Raw genomic sequence first — 27,370 nt, forward strand, 5'->3', positions numbered from 1 at the left:
TCATGAGTGAAAATGAAATGTAATTTTCCTTTCTTATACCATCATTGTTGGGTTTTGGTATCAAGGTTATATTTACCTCATAAAATGAATTAGAGAGCATTAACTCTTTTTCTGTTCTTTAAGAAGTGTTTAGGTAAGACTAGAATTATTTCCTCCTTGAATATTTTTAGAGCTCCTTTGTGAAGGTATCTAGGCCGGTAGTTTTCTTCAAGGGAAGATCTCTGGATTCAATTTCTTTAATGACTAAAGGAATATTCAGGTATCTTTTTTCTTTATAAGTCAGTTTTGACAAGTTATATTTTTCAACGAATGTGACTATTTCATCTAAATTTCCAAATGTATTGGCACGAACTTATTTTTAGGTGCATCTAGTTGATGGATTGAAACTTTTATCTCTATGAATTGATCCTCTTTGTTATGTGGAGTCTTTACCTTAACATTTATCTTGTCAGATGTTAATATAATTTACCACCTTTCTTTTGGTTCGTGTTTGAGTAGTATAACTCTTTCTGTCCTTTTACTTTTGAACTTTCTGTGTCCTTATGTTTGAGATGTATATCTTAACGACAACACAGAGTTGCTGTTGAGAGTTTTGGTAAACTACTCCGTGATACTGCTGCCTTGGCATCCATTTTGTGTGGCCAAGAGGCCTGCAGGGGTCTTGAACAGACACTAGCCCCGCTCTAGAGCGCAGGCCCTATAACAGCCAGCAGAGTCACAAGTCAATGTACGTTTCTCATATGACTCCCCCAACGACCCTCCTTCCTCACCTCGCAGGGCCTTCCCCTCATGCACCCTTTAGGTAAGAACCCCCTCTCCCCCTTGAACCCTACCAAAACCCTGCTCTTTTCTGGTTTGAACTGACCAATTGGCCTTAGCCCAGGAAGCCCAAAGCACTCCACCCACGGACCCTAATAAAGGCATGTGCCTCAGGTCCTGCGGCTTCTCTCTGCCTGCACCTGCCTTGACCTCCCACGTGGCCCCGCCAGGAGTGCTGTGCACCTCCTCCAGGACCTGTGAGTGATGAGCTTCTCTATTTCACTTTCCCTACTACCGATACATTTGCTTTTAAATCTAACATTTTATTTTGTGTTTCCTGTTTTCCCACTTGTTCTACCTTTTCTTGACATCATTTGGATTACTTTTTAAAAAAATCATTCTTTCTTTCCCTATACTAGTTTAGAAGTTAAACAGATTCTGTTCCCAGAAATTTCATCATGCGTATTTTCAAACTATAATCAACACCTTTATCCTCTTCTGAATGATACAGACTTTAGAACACAAATCCCATTTACCACCCTCACTAATTATATGCTCTTTCTGTTGTACATTTTAATTCTATGTATTTTTAAGTCCCCAAGGATATTATCATTATTGGTTTATAGAATCAATGTTCATTTACATTTATCCACAAATTTACCACTGTATTTTAGTTCCACCTTGCTTCTCAGATGTCCCACCTTGAGTTACTTTCCTCCTCCAGACTTATGCCTTCTATACCCTCCTGTAGAATTGCCTTTAATGCAGGTCTGCTGGTGATGACACTCAGTTTGGGTTGGAAAATACCCTTATTTGACTTCACTTCTGAAAGGGATTTTTTCTGGTAATAAAATCCTAGGTCATCCAGGCTTTGCTTGTATCCAGCGCTCTGAAGCTACCATCTAAGGGACCACAGCACCCCTGTTAAGAGCCTGCTGCCGCTGAACTCCTCCGAAGGAAACTGTCCCCGTCGGGCCAGCACAAACCATGTATCATTTGTTTGGTTGGGGAAGACTCTCAGCTATCCTATCTCTAACCACTCCTTTTGATTTAAATATATCCCTATGCTGATTCTTGTCTCCAATCTAGTGTTACCTCAACCTTTGAACACTCTGTGTCATCCCAAACTAGTTTTGCTTCTGACCTATTTCAGTTCACTATTTCACAATTCAGCTGTATCTAATCTGTAGTTAAGCCCATCCACTGAGTTTGTTATTTTTCAGTTCTAAAAATTCTATTTCTTCCTTTTCAAACCCACTATTGTCACGTTTTAGAGTTCCCTGAAGACAATTTGGAGCTTGTCTTTTCTTTCTTTAAGCACACAGCCACCAGCTGTTGTATAGTCTTTGCCTGAGAATTTTGGGTTCTGTGGGTCCTTTTAATCAACGGCTTCAGGGATCTGGAAATGCCCTTCAACTATTAATGCCTCCCTTTCCATTTTCTTTAATCTTTCTGTGATTCCTGACGATCTGAGGCTGCACCTCTTGGATGGGTCTTCCATCTGCTATCTTTTCTCTCCATTCCCAACTGTTTGTTTCCTGATGTTCTAGGTGAATCCACAAATTTCTCTTTCAGCCCTTCAACTGATGTTTTTTGAAAATTCTGGTAATCGTTTTTAATTTTTCTTATTTAGTGATTACACTTTTTTTTGCCATGGCATTTTATTCTTTTAAACTCTCCTTGGGAGGTCCCGGATGGCCTAGTGGGTTAGGATTCCGGGCTTTCACTGCCAAGGTCCTGGGTTCAATCCCTGGTTGGGGAGCTGAGATCTCGCAAGCCGCCTGGCACTGCCAAAAAGCTCTCCTCAATTCCCTGTGTAATCTCAGTTTCCTTTGAAGTGAGTTTCTCTGCTCACCTAAGTCCCCTCCATTGCAATTTCCCCCCTACACCCAATGCTCCTTGCTGTTGGTCACATCTAGCCGCCTGTTCTTACTTTAGGATGAAGACTGGGTATTTGGTGTGCGCTGTAGCAGGGGACTGTTCTGTCCTGAGCAGACACATTGCTGACTGATGACCAGGACTCCATCTGTGTAGGTGAGTTATGTGAATAGTTGGCTTCACTTTAGGATACAGGACCCCCCAAAAACCAGGATAAGGAAGGCTTGCCTTTTGCAGATACCACTAGTCACTGCAAACCCTTAGCTCTCCCCAAAAGAGTTTGCTAAATTTCTTTAGTGACGTAGGTTGACACCCCGTTTCTCTCCCATCACCCAAGCCGGGTAAGCTCGAGCTTTCTAGGCGATAGTAAAAGCAAAGAGCAATCGAAGCTTCAAGTTGTAACCACCAGTCTAAGTCTAAGCCAGCTGGACAGTTCACTAGGAAAATAAGCTTCTGCCGTTTCCTGCATCACAGTTCCTTCCAGGCATGGTTGCCAATAAGCAGAACAAGCAAGACAGAATGGATAAGCCACTCTGGGTTTATTATCTGCACTGCCTTCAACAGGATAGGAGAACAACACATATGCACCATACCTAGAAGCTCACTGAGCAGAGGTTCAACCCAACCTTTTTCTACATCAATAAAAATCTTTTCTTCATGACCTCACCTTTGCCTGAGGTACAACCCTTTCCTAACTCAGACTCACCCCCATTGTAGGAGCTAGTTCAACAGCCGCTCTGCTGCTGGTTAATAATTCCTCTTTTGTATGTGGCGTTATCTCTATTATGACAGCAGCATGGGAAGGGCTCCCCCTCACTGAGGCAACCAGAGGGCAAGTGCACTGAAGCCCCAGAGGCCCTTCTGTCACCTTTAGCCTAACTCCAAGGTGTCCTTGGCTCCAAGATGTCCTTGGCCCCTGTGTGGAGTAGCCCAGACCGAAACACCCTGGGTTTCCTTCTCCTTATTTTGCCTATTTTTCTACCAGGTCTTGGTACCTACCGCCTATACACACTTCCCTGAATTCATATATTCCGTCTCTGATGAATCCATGCCCCTCTTCCCACGTTACAGATTTCTTCTCCAAGCAAACACTGCCCCTTCCAAGAGCGCCAACACGCTCAACACTCCCCCACCTCCACCCTCCTCATTCCTCTATTCCTTACCCCACCTGTCAACTCGGAGTCCAAAGCCTCTCAGCAAAAAGCCGGCACCAAGTCTTTCCCTCCTGGAGCGTAAGAACCTGACAATCGGCTTTTCTGACTGTGGTGTAAGTGCTTGACATTAAGCTTTTGATCTGAGGCTTCCATTTCAAAGACATGCTTCTCGAATAAACATACTGCCGGCCACACAACTAGACAAACAGCCAGGCCGTCTTACCCATAAGGTTCCCCTTTTAGAAAGCTCTGGGTGCCCTAGGTACTGACCGCTTCAGTGGCCCCCTTCCTGCACCCAAATTCCTGCTTTCGCCGGTAAAGAGTGAACCCGTGAAACCCTAGGCACTTCACCCTTGACCCCAAAAAGGGCAGAATCTCAGGTCTGTGCTGTCTCTCTCTCTACCCTCGACCTTGTTGTGTGGCCCCAGGTGTACCGTGAACCCTCCAGGACCTGTGAGGAATGAAACTTGTTTCTTCAGCGTTTCCTGATGGTGCTGCTGGGGTGCATCTTACAATCAGAACAAGAACGGTAAGGGCCGGCCCAGCCAAAACAACACTTGGGTGGGGCTGGGGTGGGAGGGGGTAGCTCGCCACAAGTAGGATGGCCCAGGTGAGTGCTTCAGGCATTTCTATCAGACAGCATCACTACTGACAGGCTGAGACTAGCAGGAAACACCTCCCAGTCCAGTGCCTTCCGAGCCACTACACTCCTGACCCAGTTTCCACTTAAAAGAGATTTGGTGACCTGTTTGTTTCTTCCATGACCACATCTCCCATTGCCTTCACTCCCACTGCCAATTAGTGGCTTCCTTCAGAAATTTTTTATACCTTTTATACTCACCTCTAGGGGGCTATTAGGATATTAGGATATGTGGTTATGACGCATCCATAAAAAAAAAAAATGAGCCACAGGAGTGGGTATTTGAGGAAAATAAAATCATAAAGATGAATATGACTTCAAAAAAATTTCCTTCCTCTACGGGAACTGAAAAGTAAAGTACAGACCTGGCCCAGACAGCATGCAATAGTATAGTCAAAACACTGGGTTCCTGTACTTCTTATCATCCGCATTTACTGATACACCAAGCTAAGCACTTTGTATGCACTAACTCATTTACTCCCCCCACATCAATCACCTTGAGCTGAAAGCCCCACCATTTAAAAAATTATTTCTTCTCTATTACAAAAGTCACATGCATTCATAACAGAACACTTGGAAAGCAGAGAAAACACGAGAAAATTTACATTACATTACTCATTATGACAGTTAAGTTTATGTGCCAACTTGGCTAGTCTATGGTGCCCAGCTGTTTGGTCAAATACTCGTTAGGTGTTTCTGTGAAGGTATTTTGTATACGTGACTAACATCTCAGTCAGTTGACTTTAAGGGAGATTATCCTTGATAACGTGGGCAGGCCTCATCCCATTAGTTGAAGACCTTATGAGCAAAAACTGAGGTTTCCCAAAGAAGAAAGAATTCTGCCTCGACACTATAACATAGTCTCAGGTTCCAGCCTGAGTCCCCAGCCAGCTGGGCTGCCCTATGGAGCCTGGATTTGCCAGCCCTCACAACTGCATGAGCCGCTACTTAAAATAAATCTCTCTCGTTGTCTCCAAATATATATATACATATCCTATACATATCCTATTGGCTGTTTCTTTGGAGAACACTGACTGCTGATACATCTATAATTTCACCTGCCAAAGATAATTTCTATTACTATTTTTCCATTCTTCCAATCCTTTCTCTATGTACGTATGGAATATAAGTAATTTTATATACATATATGTAATTATACAGACACAGACAGACATACACACACAAGAGTGATGAACTCGTCCCAGTCATCTTCGTTAACACGAGAAGTCCCGCATCCTGGGAAACCGCTCAGTCCCAGGCAAACTGGGATGGTTGGTCAGCTTAATACACACACACACACACACACACACACACACACCCCTTTTTTCTTTTTTTTTTTTTTGCGGTACGCAGGCCTCTCACTATTGTGGCCTCTCCCGTTGCAAAGCACAGGCTCCGTACACGCAGGCTCCGGACGCGCAGGCTCAGCGGCCATGGCTCATGGGCCCAGCCGCTCCGCAGCATGTGGGATCTTCCCGGACCGGGGCTCGAACCTGTGTCCCCTGCATCGGCAGGCGGACTCTCAACCACTGCGCCTCCAGGGAAGCCCCCCTTTTTTCTTTTTAAATAAAATTGCAATCATTCTGTACATACTGTTTTGTAACCTAATCTCTTCACTTACAAATATATTGTGGCTATTTTCCAATGTCAAAAATATTCTTCTGTGACATCATGTTTAATGGCTGCACTGTATTTCCTTTTATGGTTCTATCCTTTCATTTCACCTCTGAAAACAAGAGCGGCTGGAACAGTAGAGGAAAAAATCATACACATACACAGAAACTGTAGACCACAGCCCTCAAGGACGGCCTTGTTCTACTTTAATAAAATATTTACCATTCTTAGTCTGGGACTCCTGTGCTGGTGTAGCGAAATGACTCAAAAAAAGAGGGAGCACTCTCTCTCTACCTGCTTATAACAACATGCATGGTGACACATTAATGCTTGAAAAGACACTGAGTCCTTACCTTTTTAATTCATTTACAATTGAAGTGTGCACTTCTATTGCAACTTTGCTGTCCAACTGTAGTTTTAGTTCCTGGCATTCCGTCCGCAAAATTTCCAGTTGCTCCTTACTTTTAGTTAGCTCCTTTTCTTGGCTCTGTGTTTTAGTCTCCAGAAGCATTAGCTGTTTAGTCAGTTTAGAAACTGAAACACAAAATAGATGGATAAAGACTTGGTACAGAAGAGCTAATAAAGCATGATTACTGATTACTAATACTAGTGAGAGCTTATAAAAGATGATCTTTGGGCTTCCCGGGTGGCGCAGTGGTTGAGGGTCCGCCTGCCGATGCAGGGGACACGGGTTCGTGCCCAGGTCCAGGAGGATCCCACATGCCGCGGAGCGGCTGGGCCCGTGAGCCATGGCCGCTGAGCCTGCGCGTCCGGAGCCTGTGCTCCGCAACGGGAGAGGCCACAACAGTGAGAGGCCCGCGTACCGCAAAAAAAAAAAAAAAAAAAAAAAAAAAGATGATCTTAAAAAAAATGTGCTGGCGATTTAGAAATTAATACCAAAGCCTTTGTACTTAGCAATTACTGTCCCTATATTAAGTAGTCACTCAATATACACTTTCTTACTGGGGATCGATACACTGACATTATTGTTAAACATATAATATTTAACAAGACATGATTCCAGTCTTCAAGGAACTGACTTTCTAAAGACTGAAGCCTTAAGTCACACACAGATGTACAAGCGTGCATCATGATGTCGTCCCTAAAACTGCAAGATTTTCAAGATTTTAAGGACATCAAGTATGGCCCAACTAAGGGCAGAATTTGTTTTTCTTCCCTTTCTTCATTAACTTTTTATGTTTAGTGTCCTACATCTAAAGTAAATCATAGATATTTTCATCCTAAGTGACATGGAAGTATTGTCATATTAAGACACTTCCTGGGCATCTGCTGAAACTAGCACTCAGAAGTATTACAGCATAGAACTCTAAATCCTTCTGTTCTGTGAAAACATTTAGTTGATCGAAATGAATAGCTGTTTCTGGGAAATGGGACAATAACATGGGCAGCTGACTGAATCACACAGGCCAAAATAATCATCCTACCTGTTTAGATCTGCTGTGTTTGAGAGTCAGCTCAGTAAATACGAAATTAATTTCCCTGTCGTCTCTGATCTTTGAGGCTTTGTCTCCCCTCCACCCCAAGCAATGCCAGGACAAAGGCAGCTACTCCTGTGCCCGCTCAGTCCATGGGGAGGAAACTCCTGCTGGATCAAGAGCTGCTCTCACCGCGGACCCGGTCTGGCCGGCAGACACAAGCCAAGCGCCAGCCCCGCAGCTTCAGCTACAGCAGGGGCTGGTAGCAGACTCTTGCGTGGTGTGGAAAGGGGAGCCGCTGAATAACAGGTGCAGGAGGGGAAACAGAAAGGACTCATGCTGGCTCACAGAAGACAGCTTGTATCTTGGCCTCCTGTCCTACATTGTTCTTCACCAGAAAAGAAAAATCAGTAAAGCCAAAGAAAAAAAAAATACCACTCTCTTTTGTGCTCACAAGTTTTGGGTTTAATCGAAGTGGAATAAATGACTCAGTCTGGCCACTACAAAGTCCACTGTCATACGCTGTGAGGCTCCTGGGATGGGGCGGCAGGGCGGGACACGTGGGGAGAGGAGGCGCTCACAGAAAGGATCTGACGGAGATTTAAGCTACGGCAGCGCCTGCAGCGCTGAAGGAAGGGCGAGAGCACAGAGAAACTGTTTAGAGAATCAATGGTTCCTACTCATTTACTCATTCAACAAATTTTGGGGAACGTGTCCTTGTGTTGTTTCAAATATTCATCTCACACGATTTTTCCCAGTTACGTGGCACACTGTTTTCCCCAAAACTCAGTTCTGCTCACTCTAAAGCTGTCATCCACAATTGATTTACAAAAGAGAGTAACTCGACACCGTAGAGTCTAAGAGAAAGCAGTCAGCGCGTCACGGGTGATGGCTGGATATGCTATAACATAAACAGCTGCCCTTCAGTAAAGAACATGTTCTAAAAAACATGACTTCCAGTGTCTTCAAGTGGCGTTGGGGGTGGCACCAGTGTAAAATGACACAATGGTGACGTCACAGCATCACCACCACTCGCGGGAAGGACCGCTCACCTTCCTGGAGACGCTCCTGGTGTGTGTCCTTGGCTTTTGTTTGCTGAATCTCCAACTGCTCTATCAACAACTTGTTTTCCTCTAAAACCAGTTCTGCTTGAGTCTGAAGCTGACACCTACAATTGATTTACAAAATTAAATACTGACATTCAGGTGCAGAATGATTACAGAGACACTCCTGAGTCTAAAAGAAAGCATCAAATGTGTTGTAGGTAATGACATGTTTTAATGCTAAACATGTTATTAACATAGTAAGTCTTGCCATTTCCATTAAATTGAGGGAAAGGACAGAAAGGAAGTGTGAATTACGAACTGCTTTAGTAACTTGTTAAAATGTAAAATTTCAAACATATACAAAAGTAGAAAGAAGAGAATAGAAACTCCCATGTACAAAACGCCCCGCTTGAACCCCCCAGGTTGAATTTCACCTGCGCAAACCGTATCCTGACAGTTGGTGCAAAGTAAATCCCAGCTCAGCTCAGCCTCATGATCGCAAAATCCAGTGAGAATGAGCTAAAGCGATCTTAGAAATCATCTAGTTAATTGTTTACCACCCGAGGTACATGGTAAACCAGTAAATTATCTCAATTTTCCACTTTAGACTCAAAAAAGTGAGGTGCAGGAAGGAGGGAGAAAAGATGAAAGGAGTCCAGCTCTAGTGATTACCTCCCTCAACAGAGGCTGCGCACTAGCTCCTCGGCACCTGGAGGCGTCCCTACCAGCTGCCCGGCCCGTGGGGCGACAAGGCCCCACGCTGTCCCGCAGGGGAGCTCCCCTAGGCGGGCCGTTCCAGCCTCCTCACACCTGCCTCAAACAGAGCAGCTCCACTCTGGACTTTCTAATCAGACTTCCTCCCTCCCTCCCTCCCTTCCTCCTTTTCTTTCTTTTTTAAATGAAAGGGATCTCCCATTCCTAAAAAAAAAAGGTCAAAACCTCAAATTTAGTTTAATTCTCCTTCCCATTTTATAGGTAAAGAAACCGAGGTCCATTAAGCATGAGGTTACCCAGCTGGTCAGAGGCAGTTAGGGAAAGAAATGTAGAGTTTAGCTGCAGCCCAGAAGTTCATCGAGAAATTATCTGAAACTAAGGAGAACCGGGACGCAGTGCACCTCACGCCTGTGCAGGCACAGGGAGCAGCGGCCTAGGCGGGGCAGGCGAGGGCACGACGACTGGGACGGGCTTCGGGGTGGCAGGAGATCTGCCTACAGGATGTGAGGCCCCGGTCCTGCCCCAGCTGGAGGACAGTGACTTCAGAGTAGGGGGAGGCCAGCCGCAGGGCCTCAACAGGCCCCGAGCAGAACTGACAGCTTTCTGCAGCCCAACCCTGTGCCACAGGTCACCAGGCTAGAGCAGGATGCATATTTTGAAGTCTTATAAACAGGACTGGGGAAGACAGTGGGCATGTGGATTTCAAAGTGGGGTCTGCCTTTCTTTTCTTTATTTATTTGTTTTTACCGTAACGAGAAGTAAACAGGTTTGACTTACAACTATACACAAGGTTAGAGAAAGAATCTGAGGGTTTGGGAGAGGAAGCCTGGAAGCAGCCCAGCTGACCTGCTTTCTAGGGCACTATTCAAGGAGGGTTTGAGGGGAGACACACAAGGAACCCTGACAGAAGAAAATCAAATTTCAACAGGGGAAGCCACAGTACAACAGGATCCAGTAGCTGCCCAACCAGTCCCAACTGACACATCAGTGGCCATAAAATCTGTAAAGTAAAATCAGTAAGAATGCTGTTGACCCCATTCCAAATTTCTATATATCACATTCGGGACATATTTAATTTTTTTCAGTGATGTTAAGACATTAAAAAAATATTAACTATAACATACCTACCCAAGGCAAAAAAGATATACCTGAATAGCTTTTGCTTTCTTGGTCCTGCTTGGGTATTGCCTTTAGACTCTTGACGACATTTACTTTCTCAAGTGCACTGAACGGGCATCTGTTGCTGCTGTGCTAGATGAACAGGACATGGCCCTGCCCTTGAGATGCTCCCAAAGGAGAAGAGGGAGACAGGTGTGAAGACACGTAGGTAGGCCCAGCATGGCAGGTACAAGGACAGGGCGTGTGTTTAGGGCCAAGTCAGAAACTGAGACAAAGGAACAATTCGCTCTGCCTTCAGGGAGAGCTACTGACTAGCACCATTTGAGCAGGGCCCTAACGGAGGTACAGGAGGGCAGGAAGGGGTGTTCCGGGGGGAGGGAAGAGCATCAACAATAGGCTGGAAATGAGGCAGCGCTCAGCTATCTGGGAGTGGAAGGGGCGGGGCAAGCAGGAGCTGGGAGTGCAGGGCCTCATCCTGGACTGTCTGTCCTAAAGCCCTGGGAGCCATCAGAGGGGTCTAAGAAAGGATGCGACTCAACAGGTTCGGGATGGGAAAAGTGTCCTAGAAAAATACAACCCCAGAAGATAAAAATGGAGACAGCAGGGCTTCCCTGGTGGCGCAGTGGTTGAGAGTCCACCTGCCGATGCAGGGGACACGGGTTTGTGCCCCGGTCCGGGAAGATCCCACATGCCGCGGAAATATATGTATGTGTGTATATATATATATAAACCTATTTAGAAGTTTTAAAGTAGCCTTTAAAATACAAGTTTAGAATAATTTACTAGTTTTCACTACACCTTATTAGTTTCTTAGAAACTCTCCATTAAAATGTTTTAGTTAAAATATATATATATTTGACAATTTAATAAAGTTTATTCCTATTATCTTTTCTTTTTCTTAATTAGCAAAATACCAGAAACACAACACCACTTGCCATTCCTCACTGGTGACAAGGCTATTCTTATTCAGCTCTTGGTGCAGTTCTTCATTTTCTTTCACCACTTCTTGGACTCTCATCTTAAACGTTCTCATTTCCTCCTGAAACAAAATTTGTGTAAACTGTAACACACACATACATTCATCTCTGTATTTCTTAGTTCTAATGCTGTCGCTGTGGCTAAAATCAAATGTTAATGGCGTTTAAGCAAAGTCTCATAGTACCGGCAGCCTTAAACTTGGTACCAGCACCAAATGCCTGCCCTCGAGGGGCTCACGGTCTAGCGAGGAAACACAAGAGACACATACCATGCAGAGAACAAGGGACAAAAGCACCTCAAGTTAGTTCGATTCCTAACTTGATAACATTGTTCTATAACTGCCAAATATTTGAAAAGATAAAAAGGGGAATAAAAAAGGCAGAGATGGGCTTCCCTGCCTTCTCACTGGGCTTCCCAGTAAGAGGCCCACATAGCGCAAAAAAAAAAAAAAAGAAAAAAAAAAAGGCAGAGATGCCTATAAATGCCATAGTTTTTTCTTTGTTTAAAGACTTTGGAGGATAAATTGGAGCTTTTTAGATAAAAATAAGAATTTTTCATCCTAATTGAAGCCCATTTCAGTAGGGAAGGGCTTAGTACAGGGGTTGGAGTCTCATAATTTTGCCCCATTACAATCACGAGAAAGCCTCCCTTACTTAAAGCCATCAGTCAGTCCAGCTTCATCACTCATTGGCCCCCACACGAGGACTGTTGCTTGGTCTGTTTTCGACTGCTAACAGTCTGTGTTTGTGGCACTCACGCTGGGTGGTCTCCGTCATGGCTTTTCTCAGCTAGCCCTTGGCCAGCTTCAGTATTGTGTGTTGTCTTCTGGTGAGAATCTTAGGTGCTAATATTTATTCTGGGACGCTTCTAAATATTCTTCTCCCAGCTAGCAGACATTTATACTTATAAAAAGCAACAGTGCCAAGCAACTTCTCTCTCACCTTTCTGCCCAAACGCACTCCCTAATTGCTAGCAGTGCACTGGCCCTCTTAGAGAACATGGGTGGGGCAAACTACAGCCCACAGGCCAGGGGCCTCTTTTGTTGACAGCATAATGGAACATAGCCACGCCCATTCATCACACCTGCTCTGCAGCCGCTTTCATGCTACAGTAGCAGAGCTGAGTAGCTGCAAAGAGAGACTCCATGGCCCCCAAAGCCTAAAATTGATACTAAGTAAATGTTTACAGAAAATGTTTCCGGAACCCTATTTTAGAAGGAGCACTAAATAAGTATTTTTATTATTTGGATTGATACTTAACCAATTATACAAGATTAATTCACCCTCTTAAAAATTAAGTGTCCAGGCGGCCGTCGCCGAGGCCCGGAGGGAGGAAGCCGCGTTCCCGCCCGGCGCACAGCCAGTCTCACCCTCGGTCCCACCGCGTGAGGAGCCAGCCAAGCGGAGCTCTGCACGGAGACCCGAGCCGCGGTCGCCCCTCTGCAGGTGCCTGTGAGGAGGCGCCTGGGCCGCAGCCGAGTCCCGAGCCCGCCGGCCGGGCACCCGCTCTCCACGCTCCGAGGGGCGGCCCGGCTGGAGGAGGCTGTTGCGGGCCAGGCCTCAGGATGAACCGCAGACACCCGCACGGAGCGGGCAGCGGCTGCCTGGACCCCACCGTGGCGGTGAAGAGCAAGTTTGGAGCTGAATTTCCTCGGTTTTCACTGGAAAGATCAAAACCTGGAAAGTTTAAGGAGTTTTATGGATTACTGCAACATGTTCATAAGATACCCAATGTTGACATTTTAGTAAGCTATGCAGACATCCACGGAGATGTACTGCCTATAAATAACGATGCTAATTATCACAAAGCTGTTTCAGCGGCCAACCCACTGCTTAGGATTTTTATACAAAAAAAGGAAGAAGCAGACTACAGTGCCTTTGGTACAGGCACACTAATAAAGAAGAAGAATGTCTTAACCAAATTGTTTCGTCCTGACAAACAGAGAAAAAAGCCACACATAGTCATTAGTATGCCCCAGGACTTCAGACCTGTGTCTTCTATTATAGACATGGATATTCTCCCAGAAACACATTGTAGGGTCCATCTTTACAAATATGGCACTGAGGAACACCTAGGATTCTACATCCAGGACGGCTCCAGTGTCAGGGTGACACCCCATGGCTTAGAGACGGTCCCAGGGATCTTTATATCCAGACTTGTGCCAGGAGGTCTGGCTCAAAGCACAGGACTATTAGCCGTTAATGATGAAGTTTTAGAAGTTAATGGCACAGAAGTTTCCGGGAAGAGTCTAGATCAAGTAGCTGACATGATGATTGCAAACAGCCGCGACCTCACCATCACAGTGAGACCAGCAAACCAGAGGAATAATATCATTAGGAAGAGTCGGACTTCCGGCAGCTCTGGCTAGTCTACTGACAACAGCCTTCCTGGCTATCCACAGCAGATTGAACCGAGCTTTGAGCCAGAGGATGAAGACAGCGATGAAGATGACATTATTATTGAAGACAATGGTGTGCCACAGCAGAACCCTAAGGCTCTTCGTAACACCGAGTGCCTGGAATCATTAACACAAATAGAACTCAGTTTTGAATCTGGACAGAACGGTTTTATTCCTTCTAATGAAGTGAGCTTAGCACCCTTAGCGAGTGGCACAAATGCAGAATTTGAAACGCGCGCTCCAGATCAAAAACTCTTAGAAGATGGATCATAACACTATGAAACCATCGCGTCTGAATGTTTTCTGAGTGAGGATGCCACGGAGATTTGTAAATTTGGCTAGTTTAAAGCATATGTACCTCTGAACCAGTGACCTGGGACGGGCATGAAAAAAATATATTGCAAGCTTGAAATGTTATTAAAATAGTAGTTTGATAATTAATATAAACTTCAGTGGGTGAGAGGTGAATTTAAGTCTAAAACAAAGGGGCCTTTGCTAATGAAATGATGTGCTTTTGCTATTTTGTCTATAGAGAACTGGATGTTAGAGCACATTCCCAGAACTACACATAAGGACTAGATCATTTCCGTTTGAAGTGGTTGCATATTTAACCTGCTGTGCAGAGCCTGGTTGATTTTTCCTTTAACTGTATATCTTTTCATTCTAACGTGAAGAAGTCTGAGTCTCTCTTTCGGTACTTTGGGACCTTGGCTCCTATATTCCCCATGTTGTATTTTGATTTTTTAATATTGTTCCTCTGTTGCTAATTGTAGCGAGTAATTTTTTCAAATTTTTTTTCCCTAATTTCTAAGAAATCAAATCAATAGACTGTTTTTTACGGGTTGCTTCCTAAGTTATAAAGCATTGAAGCTATGTTCCTGAATTAAGAAACTCTAACAGTTGTTCAGGTCCGTGTTTGCCCATCTTGTAGCTTTCATATTTACAAACTCATTCCATTTGGGCATCACTTACGTTTTGAAAGCCAGTTCCATCGACTCTGGTGATATGGGAGACTCTCTCCTGTAATCTCTTCTTTTTTGTTTTTGTTTTTGCAGTACGGGGGCCTCTCACTGTTGTGGTCTCTCCTGTTGCGGAGCACGGGCTCCGGACGCGCAGGCTCGGCGGCCATGGCTCACGGGCCCAGCCGCTCCGCGGCATGTGGGATCTTCCCAGACCGGGGCGCGGGCCCGTGTCCCCTGCATCGGCAGGCGGACTCTCGGCCACTACACCACCAGGGAAGCCTCCGTAACCTCTCCTTGTCCTCATTCCAAATCTCATTAGAAATCATTCCTTTTGTTGTTTGTGTGTATATTTTGTTTGTCTGCCTTTTTACTCTTTTAATGTATTTGAGTAGTGTGAATTATTTTCGTTAAAAAAAAAAAATGCACCCAAACTAAGAGATTTTTACACACAGGACAACCCTGTGCACTTTTTATATGAAAATTTTGGGTTTTCCTTAATGGGATTTCTAGGAACACTGCCTACACTTTATGAAAAGTATGTCGTATTTGCCTTTGACAGGTAGAGTGTATCTCGATTAATTTTATGAGGCTATTTATTACTTTCCGATGCATCCACTTAGCAAGGTAAGAGTAAGGCTGCTAACTTTCGTTCCTTGCCTGGTTTCATTGTATGGAGGTGCACAGGCACTACAGTAGCTTGTATATAGAGACTAAGAATAGTATGAACTACATGAGTTCCCTGTGACTTATGGATATTTCTCTGAGTTATTTATTGTTTAATTTTATGCTAGGGCTAGAATGGATACCTTATAACAACTGTGTGCTATTAAAACAAACAATGAAGAATCAAATGACTCCGTTTTGAAGGATATTTTCTCTATATGGTAAAAGTATATGAAGTAAAGTTGATTAAATGAAGCTCTCTTGACTCAGAATACTTCAATGTATTTTGCCCACATTTTACCACGAAACATGTTATCACTAAACTGTTAACGGCACAACATTATGTAATACAGTGTACTTTCTGTTGAATTCATCGAAGTTCTTCCAGTTATATAACCACTATTTTTTAATGGCGTTCCAGGTTTAACATTCTGTTGAGTTCTATAAATTTGACTCTTGAATGGCAAAATGTTAATAAGTAGAAGGCTACATTTCATTTATAATTATAAGGGGTGCAGGGCTTCAACATTTTAAGTAAAAATATTTTCACATACTAGCTCTCTCTCTTTTTTTTTTTAACAAAGTTTTAACATCAGAACTTTTCTCTTAGGGGAAGAAATACTTCAGGGCTTGACTTTTTGTACAATTTTTAACTGTAAAATACAGACTGTCTTGTATGTATTCATGAAAACGGAAATCAAAGCTGCTACTGCTTTTTTTTTTTTTTTTTTTTTTTTTTGGGGGGGGGGGCCCCATCTCTCGTTTAAATTATTGGTGAAAGAATTGATTACTAGACGTATTGTAAAACCAACAGATCTTGGTTATACAATAAAATGTCGATTCATTGCTAGTCTGAATTATTTCAAGTGTACCTTATTAACAAAAATATCAGTGGACTCAACATAAAGTTTTATAGTACTAAATGTCAAGCTAACTGTGAATTTTGTTCTGTATCTTAAGTAAATTTATGATAATGTCCTCATGAGCTATCAACAAAATATATGTACTTTTGTGAACTATGGATTTTCTAATTAAATTTTACATGCAACATGATTTTTACATGAATGCTACTTTGTTTAACTATCAAATGTCAGTATTTTACTACAATTTTATTATAAAATGTACATTATCACTAAATGAGCTTTGATTTTAAAAATTAAATTAGCTTTAGCTGTATATTACTTTTTACAAATAAAGATAGACTTGTATAAAGGCTAAAAAAAAAAAAATAAGTGTCCAACAGAAAGCCTAGAAGAAAAGGTTCACAACGGCATTACATGGGCCATGTACATGGGACAGCAGAACAAGAACAGGCTGGGTGACTCTTAACAGACCCTTCCAATCAGGGATCCTAGAAATACCAACTCTTTTCTCTCTGGATCCCTCCAATTCCAGGGATCCCTTTGGTCACTTAAATAAGGAACATAGAGGTTCGCAGCACGGAAAGGCATGGGACGTATCTATAACACCTGCACAGCCTTGGTTTCCTGTATCATTAGAATGAACTCTGCTCCAGGAGCCATTCCCATGAAAAAGAGTGAACATGGCAGAAACAAACAAAAACCTCACTTCCCCACCACTACCAACAGCTCAGTAATTAGACTTCCTGGGGGTCAGCTCTTCATAGAATTAAGAAGCATCTAAGCCTGCCTGAAACATCCCCATTCTTCTACCTTCCTTGTCTGCCCAAATGTCCCTTTGGGGCTGCCTGTATGGGAAGCCACGGCTTCCAATGCTGCACCCCGTCCCTCCAATACTTCTCCCATCAATCCCAACCCACCGCCCTGCTCCGCCCGTCCCTCTCTCCTGCCTTCCCTCTTCCTTCTCCCCGTCCCCACACTGCTACACTCCCTCTTTCCTCCTTTCCTTCTTTTAACAAACACTTGAGTACCTGCTAGATGTTGGCTATACCTATCTTCAAAATGTTGCTTCCAAGTTTGAATCGGTCGTCTTTTTTACAAACCTTGTTCTTCTGAGACTTTCGCCCACCTACCTGAAGGCTGGCATTGAGCTCGTCCTTCTCTTTCATTCTGTCTTCATAGGCCAGCAACAAGGGGGACAGGTACTTTGTATCCACCTGAACATAATGGAATAAAGAAGGTTAATATCTTTCTCACATCTAAACACAATCAGCACGTCTTTAAAAAGGAAAGAAAATATACTTCATTTGGAATGGTTTGTAACGGCCATTCAATTATAGCCCAGAAAATATGGGCCTGAAATTAAATAACTTTCACTTACCAGCCAGGGCGGTACAGGGCCCTTTGATGGGAGGCCTTCAATATTTAAACTCTAAAAACAAAACACACAGTGAAGACAAATTAAATTACACTTCCTCTGAAATTTCAAGTCTTAGCTATTCTTAACCTAGACTGGGCATCAGCTATCTAGGAATCTTGTGTGTGTGTGTGTGTGTGTAAATTGATATATTTGTGTATATATTTATATATATATATAATTATCTGAAGTGTTTGAGAGTAATTTATACACATAATGCTCCTTTTCCTCTAAATACTTCAATGTATATGTCCTAAAAGCAAAAGCATTCATCTATTTGACCACAGTACCAGCGTAAAAATCAGGAGATCAAGACTGATGCAACACTGCATTCTAATCTATAGACCACACTGAAATGCCACCTATTTTCCCACTGATGTCCTTTTCTGGTCAAGAATCCAATCCAGGATTCCATGTTGCATTTAGCTGTCAAAACCTTTCAGCATTTTAAAATGTGGAACATATCTAATAGTTTTTTATTGGATGCCAATAAAACTTTTTCAGCATTATGTTGTTGTCTAGATTTTGTTGTCTTCTTTTAAAGTGTTTTGTTTTCTTTTTCTTTTGTAGGCTCTTAAGTTACACACAAAAAATGATGCTTTTGAGGCTCATCTTTTTCAGAACCCAAAGGTCTCTGGGTGCTAATTATTTTTACCTCACAGCTCCCTGAACTTGTATCCTGTCTGGCCCCACAGAGTTTCATCCTATACATGTGTAGATTAGTGTCCAACAAAGGACTGCGAGGCACCCCATGTGGATTTATGTAGCTCTTGCCGTGGCTCCCCCCTCTCTGGTGTTCCTGCCCCACAAATCCTAGTCTCCTCTGCTTCCCCAAATCTAATCTGTCTCTTCAGTTCAGACTGCCATACTCTGCTTGCGTTGCTCCACCCGGCACTGTTATCCGAGAGTGCCTCCAAGCAGAAAGCAATGTGATCATAGGGCTCATCTGTTTATCCTCCTCCTCCCCATGAGGACACTGCTGCCTGCTGTCTGATGTCTGTAGAGAGCTGTATTATTTATTCTGCCTGGTCTTCTAGCTGCTTACAGTAAGAGGCCAAAGCTGGTAGCAGTAATTCCATCAGGGCCAGAAGCAATGGCCCTGATGGCATAATTCCTTATCCAACAAAAATTTTCTAACGCGTTTACCATCTCATGATTCATTCAGCAAACACTGAAAGCTCACTAAGCCATTGTGGACGTTACAGCACATTTCACTGTTTACAAGGACTGTATGGTTCCACACAGAGATGGGTCTTCTCACATCGCACAGGGCAGAACGTGCCTTGAGAGGGGAACAAACAGAAGCCTGCAGTGGTTGGAGAGAGAGATCACCTCTGGCTGGAGGCATCAGGGGAGACTGTCATGGAGATCGGTGGCCGCAAAGGGTAGAATGGTGTGTACATTTTGGGGGTGGCGGGTGAGGGCAGCAGCCAGTCGCTGGGCCTGCCTGCCCACAACCTTCTGAAAGAGAACTGGCTTGTTCACAGCCCTGCAGAAGGCCCTGGCCTAGGAAGCCTGTTTTGGATGATAGGACCCCAGGAACTTTAATATTTTTGTTAAAAAAAAAAAAAAAAAAAACAGTTAACATTATGTTAAGTGAAAGAAGTCAGCCACAAAAGACCACCTGTTGTATGATTCCAGTTATACAAAACATTCAGAATAGGCAAATCCACAGAAAGTAGTGGTTGCCAGGGCCAATGTGGGTGGTGGGACAGAAGGGGGCGTGACCGCTAACAGGTGTGAGTTTTCTTGTTGTGATGAAAATGTTCTAAAATTGATTGTGGTGGTGGCTGCACAGTTCTGTGAAGACACTAAAAATCACTGAATTGTATACTTTAAATGGGTGAATTAGACGGTATGTGAATTACATCTCAAAGCTGGTATTTAAAAAATTTAAACCTAAGTCCTACTTCAGAAAGAAAGAAAGCAGCCCATAAAGCTGCCCTGAACTCCCAGGAGCCACGTGACAACACGGTGCACACCAGGCTTCCCCCGCCACCCCGATCCCAGTAGGAGCCAGTGAGCTGGGCGTCCTGACACCCCCACCGCGCCTCCAGCCCCACACAACCCTCACACACACGAGCCTCCAGGGCACAGACCTGAGCTGCTGGGTCCTCTTGCTGTTCCTCACAATTTTTGAGGTTTGCTCAGAACCTCAAAAATAGCGTAGTGGTTTGCTCAGTGAGAGTCTGTCGAATTGAATTCTGCAATCCTGCTTCTAAAGTAAAACCTAGTCTGTCTTCTCTCTTTATATACACATAGATTGTGAAAGGATCTCCACCTCCAAGTTAATTACACACCCATCACCCCACATATTTACCATTTTGTGGGGAGAGAACACAAGTTCTACTCTCTCAGCAAGTTTCAACTATACAGTACAGTATTATCAACTATAGTCACCATGTTATATATTGGATCCTCAGATCTCATTCATCTTATACCTGAAAGTTTGTACCCTTTTACTTGCCTCTCCCTATTTTTCCCACCGCCCTGCCCCCCAGCCCATGGCAGTCACCATTCAACTGTGTTTCTATGAGTTTGACTTCTTTTTTTAAGATTCCACGTATAAGTGACACCAAGCAGTATAGTCCTTTATCTGGCTTATTTCACTTAGAATAATACCCTACACGTTCACCCATGTTGCAAGTGACAGAACTGCCTTGTTCTTTAAGGCTGAATAATATTCCACTGTATGTCATATGGTTTTTATATATATGTATATATATATGTATATGTGTCTGTGTGTGTGTGTGTATATATATATATATATATATATAAAACATGTGACATATACATTTTCTTTATCCATTCATCCTTGGCTATCATAAATAATGCTGCAATGAACGTGAGAGTATAGCTATCTCTTCAAGATAGTGATTTCATTTCCTTTATATATACACCCAGAAGTGGGATTGCTGAACGGTATGGTAGTTCCGTTTTTAATTACTTGAGGAACCTCCATACTGTTTTTTATAGTGGCTGCACCAACTTACATTCTCACCAAGAGTGTACAAGGGTTCCCTTTTCTCCACACCCTCACCAGAATTTCTATCTTTTGCACGCTAGCAGGCATGAGGTGATACCTCACTGTGGTCATAAGTTGCATTTTCCTGATGAATAGTGACACTGAGCACCTTTTCATATACCTGTTGCCCATCTGTATGTCTTCTTTGGAAAAATGTCTATTCAGATCCTTTGCCCATTTTCAAATTGGGCTATTTGTTTTTGTGCGATTGAGTTGTATGAGTTCCTTGTATAGTTTGGATATTAACCCTTTATTGGACATGTGGTTTGCCAATATTTTCTCCCATTCCATAGGTTGCCTTTTCATTTTGTTTATAGTTCCCTTTGCAAAAGCTTTTTTAGTTTGATGTAGTCCATTTGTTTATCTTTGCTTTTGTTGTCTTTGCTTCTGGTATCAAATCCAAAAAATCAGGGCTTCCCTGGTGGCACAGTGGTTAAGAATCCGCCTGCCAATGCAGGGGACACGGGTTCGGGCCCTGGTCTGGGAAGATCCCAGATGCCGCGGAGCAACTAAGCCCGTGCACCACGACTACTGAGCCTGCGCTTCTAGAGCCCGCGAGCCACAACTACTGAAGCCTTTGTGCCACAACTACTGAAGCCCGTGCGCCTAGAGCCCGTGCTCCGCAACAAGAGAAGCCACCCCAATGAGAAGCCCGTGCACTGCAGCAAAGTGTAGCTCCCGCTCACCACAACTAGAGAAAGTCCGCACGCAGCAACGAAGACCCAAAGCAGACAAACATAAATAGATAAACAAATAAATTTTTTTAAAAATCCAAGAAATCAATGCCAAGACCAAGGAGCTTTATAATTCAGGTCTTACATTCAAGTCCTTAATTCATTTTGAGTTGATTTTTGTGTATGGTGTACAACAGGGGTCCAGTTTCATTCTTTTGCAAGTGGATATTCAGCTTTCCCAGCATCATTTACTAAAGAGGCTATCCTTTCCCCATAGTATATTCTTGGCTCCTTTGTTGACCGTATACACATGGGTTTATATCTGGGCTCTCAATTCTGTTCCATTGATCTATGTGTCTGTTTTCATGCCAACAGTACACTGTTTTGATTACTATTTCTTTGTAATATAGCTTGAAATCAGGAGGTGTGATATCTCCAGCTTTTTCTTTCTTGAGTCTACTTTAAATATTTGAGGTCTTTTGTGGTTCCATATAAATTTTAGGATTGTTTTATCTGTTTCTGTGAAAAATGCCACTGGAATTTTGATAGCAATCATACTGACTCTGCAGGTCACTTTGGGTAGTACGGCGTTGTAACGATATTCTTTCAATCTACGAGCACAGGATATCTTTCCACTTATTTGCATCATCTTTGATTTCTTTCATCAATGTTTTATAGCTTTTGGTGTACAGATGTTTCACCTCCTTATCGCTTCTTGGTCTTTTTGCTAAGATCAAGTGTACATGTTTCACCTCCTTAGTAAATTCATTCCCACATGTTGTATTCTTTTTGATGCTACTATAAATGGGATTGTTTTCTTAATTTCTCTTTCCAATAGTTTTTGGTGTGTAGAAACACAACTGATTTTTGCACATTGATTGTACATCCTGCAAATTTACTGAATTCATTTATTAGTTTTAACAGTTTTGTGGTGGAGCCTTTAGGGTTTTCTATATATAATTTCATTGTCATCAGCAAACAGAGGCAATTTTACTTCTTCCTTTCCAATTGGAGGCTTTTTATATCTTTCTTGCCTAATTGCTCTGGCTTGGTCTTCTAGTATTCTGTTGAATAAAACTGGTAAGGGTGGACATCCTTGTGTTGCCCCTGAAGGTTTCAGCTCTAGATGTAGGCTTGTCATATATGGCCTATTACTATGTTGCAGTATGGTCCTTCTACACCCGGTTTGTTGAGAGCTTTTATCATGACAATATGTTTAATTTTTGTCAAAATTTTCTGCATCTATTGAGATGATCACAGGTTTTACTCTTAATTTTGTTAATATGGTGTATTATATAGCAAGTCCCCTACATACAAACCTTCAAGTTGCGAACTTTCAAAGATGCAAACATGTGCTCCATCAACATCAGGCATGAGTGAAACTGCAGCTTGCCCTCTGTCTCCTATTGCTGATGGTCCTTCAGCTGTACCAGCTCCCACCTCCTCTCCCTCCTCCAGTCAGTAACTCTTCTTGCCTATTCACTCCACGCCAACCCCTGTATGCCAGCCGTTGTACTGTGCTACTGTACTGTAATCTTACTATATCGTAAGATTAAAAATGTTTTATTTTTTGTGTTTTACATATTGTGTGAAAAGTATTATAAACCTAGTATGGTACAGTACTATATAGCCAATTGTGTTTGTTGGGTACCTAGGCTAACTTTGCTGGACTTAGGAACAAATCGGACTTACAAATGTGCTCTCGGAACGGAACTCGTTCGTATGTAGGGGACTTACTGTACTGACTAATTTGCAGATGCTGAACCATCCTTGTATCCCGTGAATAAACAGCACTTGATCGTGGTGTTTGATCCTTTCAATATACAGTCATCCCTCTCTGTGGAGAACTGGTCCTAGGACTGGCTGTGGATACCAAAATCTGCAGATGCTCAAGTCCCACAGTTGGCTCTCCAGATCCACAGTTCTACAGCTGCCAATTCAACCAACCGTGGATTCTGTAGTACTGTACGTATTTACTGGAAATAAAATTCACGTATAACGCACCTATACAGTTCAAACCCATGTTGTCTGAGGGTCAACTATACTGTTGAATTCAGTTTGCTAATATTTTGTTGAGGATTTTTGTATCTCTGTTTATCAGGGACATTGGCCTACAATTTTCCTGGAGTGTTCTTGTCTGGCTTTGGCATTAGGGTAATGCTGGTCTCGTAAAATGAGTTTAGCAGTGTCTCTTCCTCTTCAATTCTTCAGAAGAGTTTGAGAAGGGTTAGTATTAATACTTGGTAAGATTTCAAACAATCAGCTTAGTTCATTGATCTTTTCTAGTTTTTATTTAATTTATTTCTGCTATGATCCTTGTTATTTCCTTCCTTCTATTAACTTTGGGCTTCATTTGTTCTTTTTCTATTGAGGTATAAAGTTAGGTTGTTTACTTGAGATCTTTCTTGTCTCTTAGTGTAGGTGTTTATTACTATGAACTTCCCTCTTGGAATTGCTTTTGCTGTATCCAATAAGTTTTGTTATGTTGTGTTTCCATTTTCATTTGTCTCAAGATGTTTTCTGATTTCTTCTTTGATCCACTGTTTGATCAGAGTAGCATGTTGTTTAATGTCCACATATTTGTTAATTTTCCAGTTTCCTTCTTTTAATTGATTTCTAGTTTTACACTATTGTGGTCAGAAAAGATACTTGATATGATTTCAATCCTTTTAAATTTATTAAGATTTGTGTTGTGGCCTAACATATGATCTATCCTGGAGAATGTTACATGTGTGCTTGGAGAAGGATGTTTATTCTGTTGCTTTTGGATGCAATGTTCTGTATACACATGGTCTGACGTATCATTTAAGGCCAATGTTTCCTTACTGATTATCTGTCTGGATGATCTATCCATTAATAAAAGTGGGGTATTAAAGTTGTCTACTATTATTGTATGACTGTCTGTTTTTCTCTTTAGGTCTGTGAATATTTGCTTTATATTTTTAGGTGTGCCTATGTTGGGTTCAAAATATTTATAAATATTATATCCTCTTGTTGGAGTGACCTCTTTATCATCTTATAACCACCTTTGTCTCTTATTACAGTCTTTGTCTTAAAGTCTATTTTGTCTAAGTAAAGCCAACCCACCTTTCTTTTGGCTTCCATTTGCATGGAGTACATTTTTCCATCCCTTCACTTTCAGTCTGTTTATGTCTTTACATCTGAAGTGAGTCTCTTGTAAGCAGTACATACATGGGTCTTGCTTTTTTATCCATTCAACCACTCTATGTGTTTTGATTGGAGAATTTTAGCCCATTTATATTTAAAGTAATTATTGTTAGGTATGGACTTAATTGCCATTTTGTTCACTGTTCCCTGGCTTTCTGTAATTCCTTTTGGTTCCTTTCTTCTCTTGCTCTCTTCAAGTGTGATTTCATGATTTTCTGTAGTGTTACGTTTAGATTACTTTGTCTTTACTTTCTGTGTATGTACTATAGGTTTCTGCTTTGTGGTTACTATGAGGCTTACATAAAACAACTTATAACCGTCTATTTTAAGTTGATAACTTAAGTTTGAATGAATTGCAAAACTACATTTTTTATTCTCTCCCCATTTTATGTTTATGATGCTGCAATTTACATCTTTTTATCTTGTATATTCATCAACAAATTATTGTAGTTATATTTTTACTATCTTTGTCTTTTAACCTTCATACTAGATTTATAAGTGATTAACCCACCAACTTCACAACAACAGATTATCTTTAATTTTACTATATATTTACCTTTACCAGTGAAAATTTTAATTTCATGTTTTCCTGTTACTAATTAGTGCCCTTGTATTTCAGCTTGAAGAAAGTCCTTTAACATTTCTTGTAAGGCTGGTCTGGTGGTGATTAACTCCTTCTGCTTTTGTATGTCCTGAAAACTCTTTACCTCTGTCTACTCCAATTCTAAAGGACAACTTTGCTGGGTAGTGTATTCTTGGTTGAATATATTGTGCTACTCCCTTCTGGTCTGCAAAGTTTCTGCTGATACATCTTATGAGGGTTTCCTTGTATGTAACATGTTTTTCTCTTGCTGGTTTTAAGATTGTCTCCTTGTTTTAACTTTTGACAATTTAATTATAATGTGTTTTGATGTGGGTGCCTTTGGATTCATCTTATTTAGAACTCTCTGGGCTTCCTGGATTGAGATGTCTATTTCTTTCCCCAGGGAACTTTTCAGCATTATTTCTTTAAATGAGCTTTATGCCCCTTTCTCTCTTTCCCCTCTGGGACCTCTGTAATCCACATGATGGCATTCCTTAAGCTATCTTCACTCTTTTTCATTCTTTTTACTCTTCTGTTTGGATAAATTCCACTGCCCTGTCTTCAAGCTCACTGATCCTTTCTCACACTTGCGCTAGTCGGCTGTTGAAACCCTCTATTGAATTTTTCACCTCAAGGATTATATTCTTCTGCTCTGTGATTTCTCTTTGGTACTTTTTAAATATTTTCTATCTCTTCGTTGAAATTCTCACTTTGTTCATGCTTTCCTGACCTTGCTGAGCATCTTTATGACTGTTATTTTAAACTCTCTTTTAAGTAAATCACTTATCTGGATTTCATTAAGATCAGTTTCTGGAGATTTATCTCGTTCTCTTCTTTAGAACATATTCCCTTTTTTCTTCATTTTCCTTTACTCTCTGTGTTGGTTTCTGTGCATTAGAAAAAACAGCCACCTCTCCTGTCTTGACAGAGTGGTCTTGTATAGGAGATGAGTCTCATCCATCAGCCTGGCCCAAGCTCTTGGCTGCCTCTCAAACCTCTGTGATTGTCCAAGCTGCTGCCTTTATTCTTAGTGGTTCCCAGTAGTTGGGGATGTTCCAAGACCCATCAGAGAAAGGGAGGGTGGGAAGAAGGGAGGGAGGGAGAAAATAGAAAGGTGCTCAGAAAGACTCTACTTTGGATGTATCTTTTTTTATACCAAATTATAATAAATATGAGCCCTTTAGAATTGGAAACCAATTCAACAGGAAAGGTTAAAATATCAGAAAACTGATTTTTCTTAATAGGAAACATTACCTCTTCCTTGGATAAATGCCTGAATTTTGTTTGATATCTACTCAGTTCTACATTCAAACAATGAACAGTCAGTTTCAATCCATCATTTTCATCCACCAGTTCTTGAGCTTGTTTTCTTAGATAATGTAACTCCGGTGCAGCGACTACTGAAAAATATAAATTCAATATTATACCATAAGAACTTATTTCAAATTTATCAAGATTTTATATAAATTGCTGATTGTCCTTCTTTCCCTTTTAGGCTCACAAAGGCAGTGAATGACAGATATATAGATAAAAATGAATAAAAGTTACCAAGTTTTTTTAACACTGAATAGTCAACAGTGTTTTGGAAGTTTGTGAAAAATTTTGCATGTATAATTAAGGTAAAATAAAAATTTTAGGTTGAAAAAAAGTCATTTCAGATGATAGACAAATATGTTCCATGAAAATTATATAGAATAAATGGAGAATTTATTACAACTAATAACTTTCCCACATAATAGTAATGTCTTATTAGAAAACGTCATAGAAAATAGATCCCACAAAATAATAGCACAAATAATATAAAGTATCTAGAAATATGCCTAAGACAAGAAATATGCAGGGTCTGTATAAAGAAAACTACAACATCTTTCTTAAGGCCATAATATTAGACTTATATAAACAGATAAATATACAGAGAAAACATTGAAAACAGTGAATATTTATATGACCTTAGCATTATTATTATTATTTTTTTAGCCGTGCCACGCAGCACGTGGGATCCTAGTTCCCAGACCAGAGATTGAACCTGCCCCCACTGCACAGTGCAAGTGTGGAGTCTTAACCACCATAGAAGTCCCTGATCTTAGCATTAAAAAGAACTTGACACCAATGGCATAGGTCATAACAGAAAAATATCCTACATGTTTAGCTGAATTATCAACAAACTGAGAAAATATTACATACATGACAAAGGCCTAAAACCCTTAATATGTAAAGAGCTCCTACAAATCAACAGAAAAGATCAAAGCATCTCAATTTAAAATGGGAAAACTTATAAAAGA

The 27,370-nt window shown here is 41.7% G+C and overlaps 1 protein-coding gene and 1 pseudogene across 5 annotated transcripts in view; one reads left to right on the forward strand and one right to left on the reverse strand.

Annotated features, from left to right (window-relative positions):
* CEP89 (centrosomal protein 89) overlaps positions 1-27,370 on the reverse strand; it is an 81,035-nt gene that overhangs the window by 22,745 nt on the left and 30,920 nt on the right. For 3 of the 5 annotated variants that reach the window (XM_024734122.1, XM_024734124.1, XM_024734125.1), the window contains exons 10-15: positions 26,343-26,488; positions 17,603-17,653; positions 17,355-17,438; positions 11,296-11,399; positions 8,534-8,649; positions 6,399-6,579 (exon numbers count right to left, since the gene is read on the reverse strand). In XM_024734122.1, the coding sequence (XP_024589890.1) occupies positions 6,399-6,579; positions 8,534-8,649; positions 11,296-11,399; positions 17,355-17,438; positions 17,603-17,653; positions 26,343-26,488 (682 nt within the window). The remainder of the gene's footprint in view (positions 1-6,398; positions 6,580-8,533; positions 8,650-11,295; positions 11,400-17,354; positions 17,439-17,602; positions 17,654-26,342; positions 26,489-27,370) is intronic. The other 2 variants (XM_024734126.1, XM_024734123.1) reach the window with 1 other exon arrangement.
* Positions 12,726-14,009, forward strand: LOC112392393 (partitioning defective 6 homolog beta pseudogene; annotated as a pseudogene).

Source organism: Neophocaena asiaeorientalis, unplaced genomic scaffold, assembly GCF_003031525.2.
Source record: "Neophocaena asiaeorientalis asiaeorientalis breed wild unplaced genomic scaffold, Neophocaena_asiaeorientalis_V1.1 scaffold280, whole genome shotgun sequence".
In the NCBI taxonomy this organism is placed as follows: domain Eukaryota; kingdom Metazoa; phylum Chordata; class Mammalia; order Artiodactyla; family Phocoenidae; genus Neophocaena; species Neophocaena asiaeorientalis.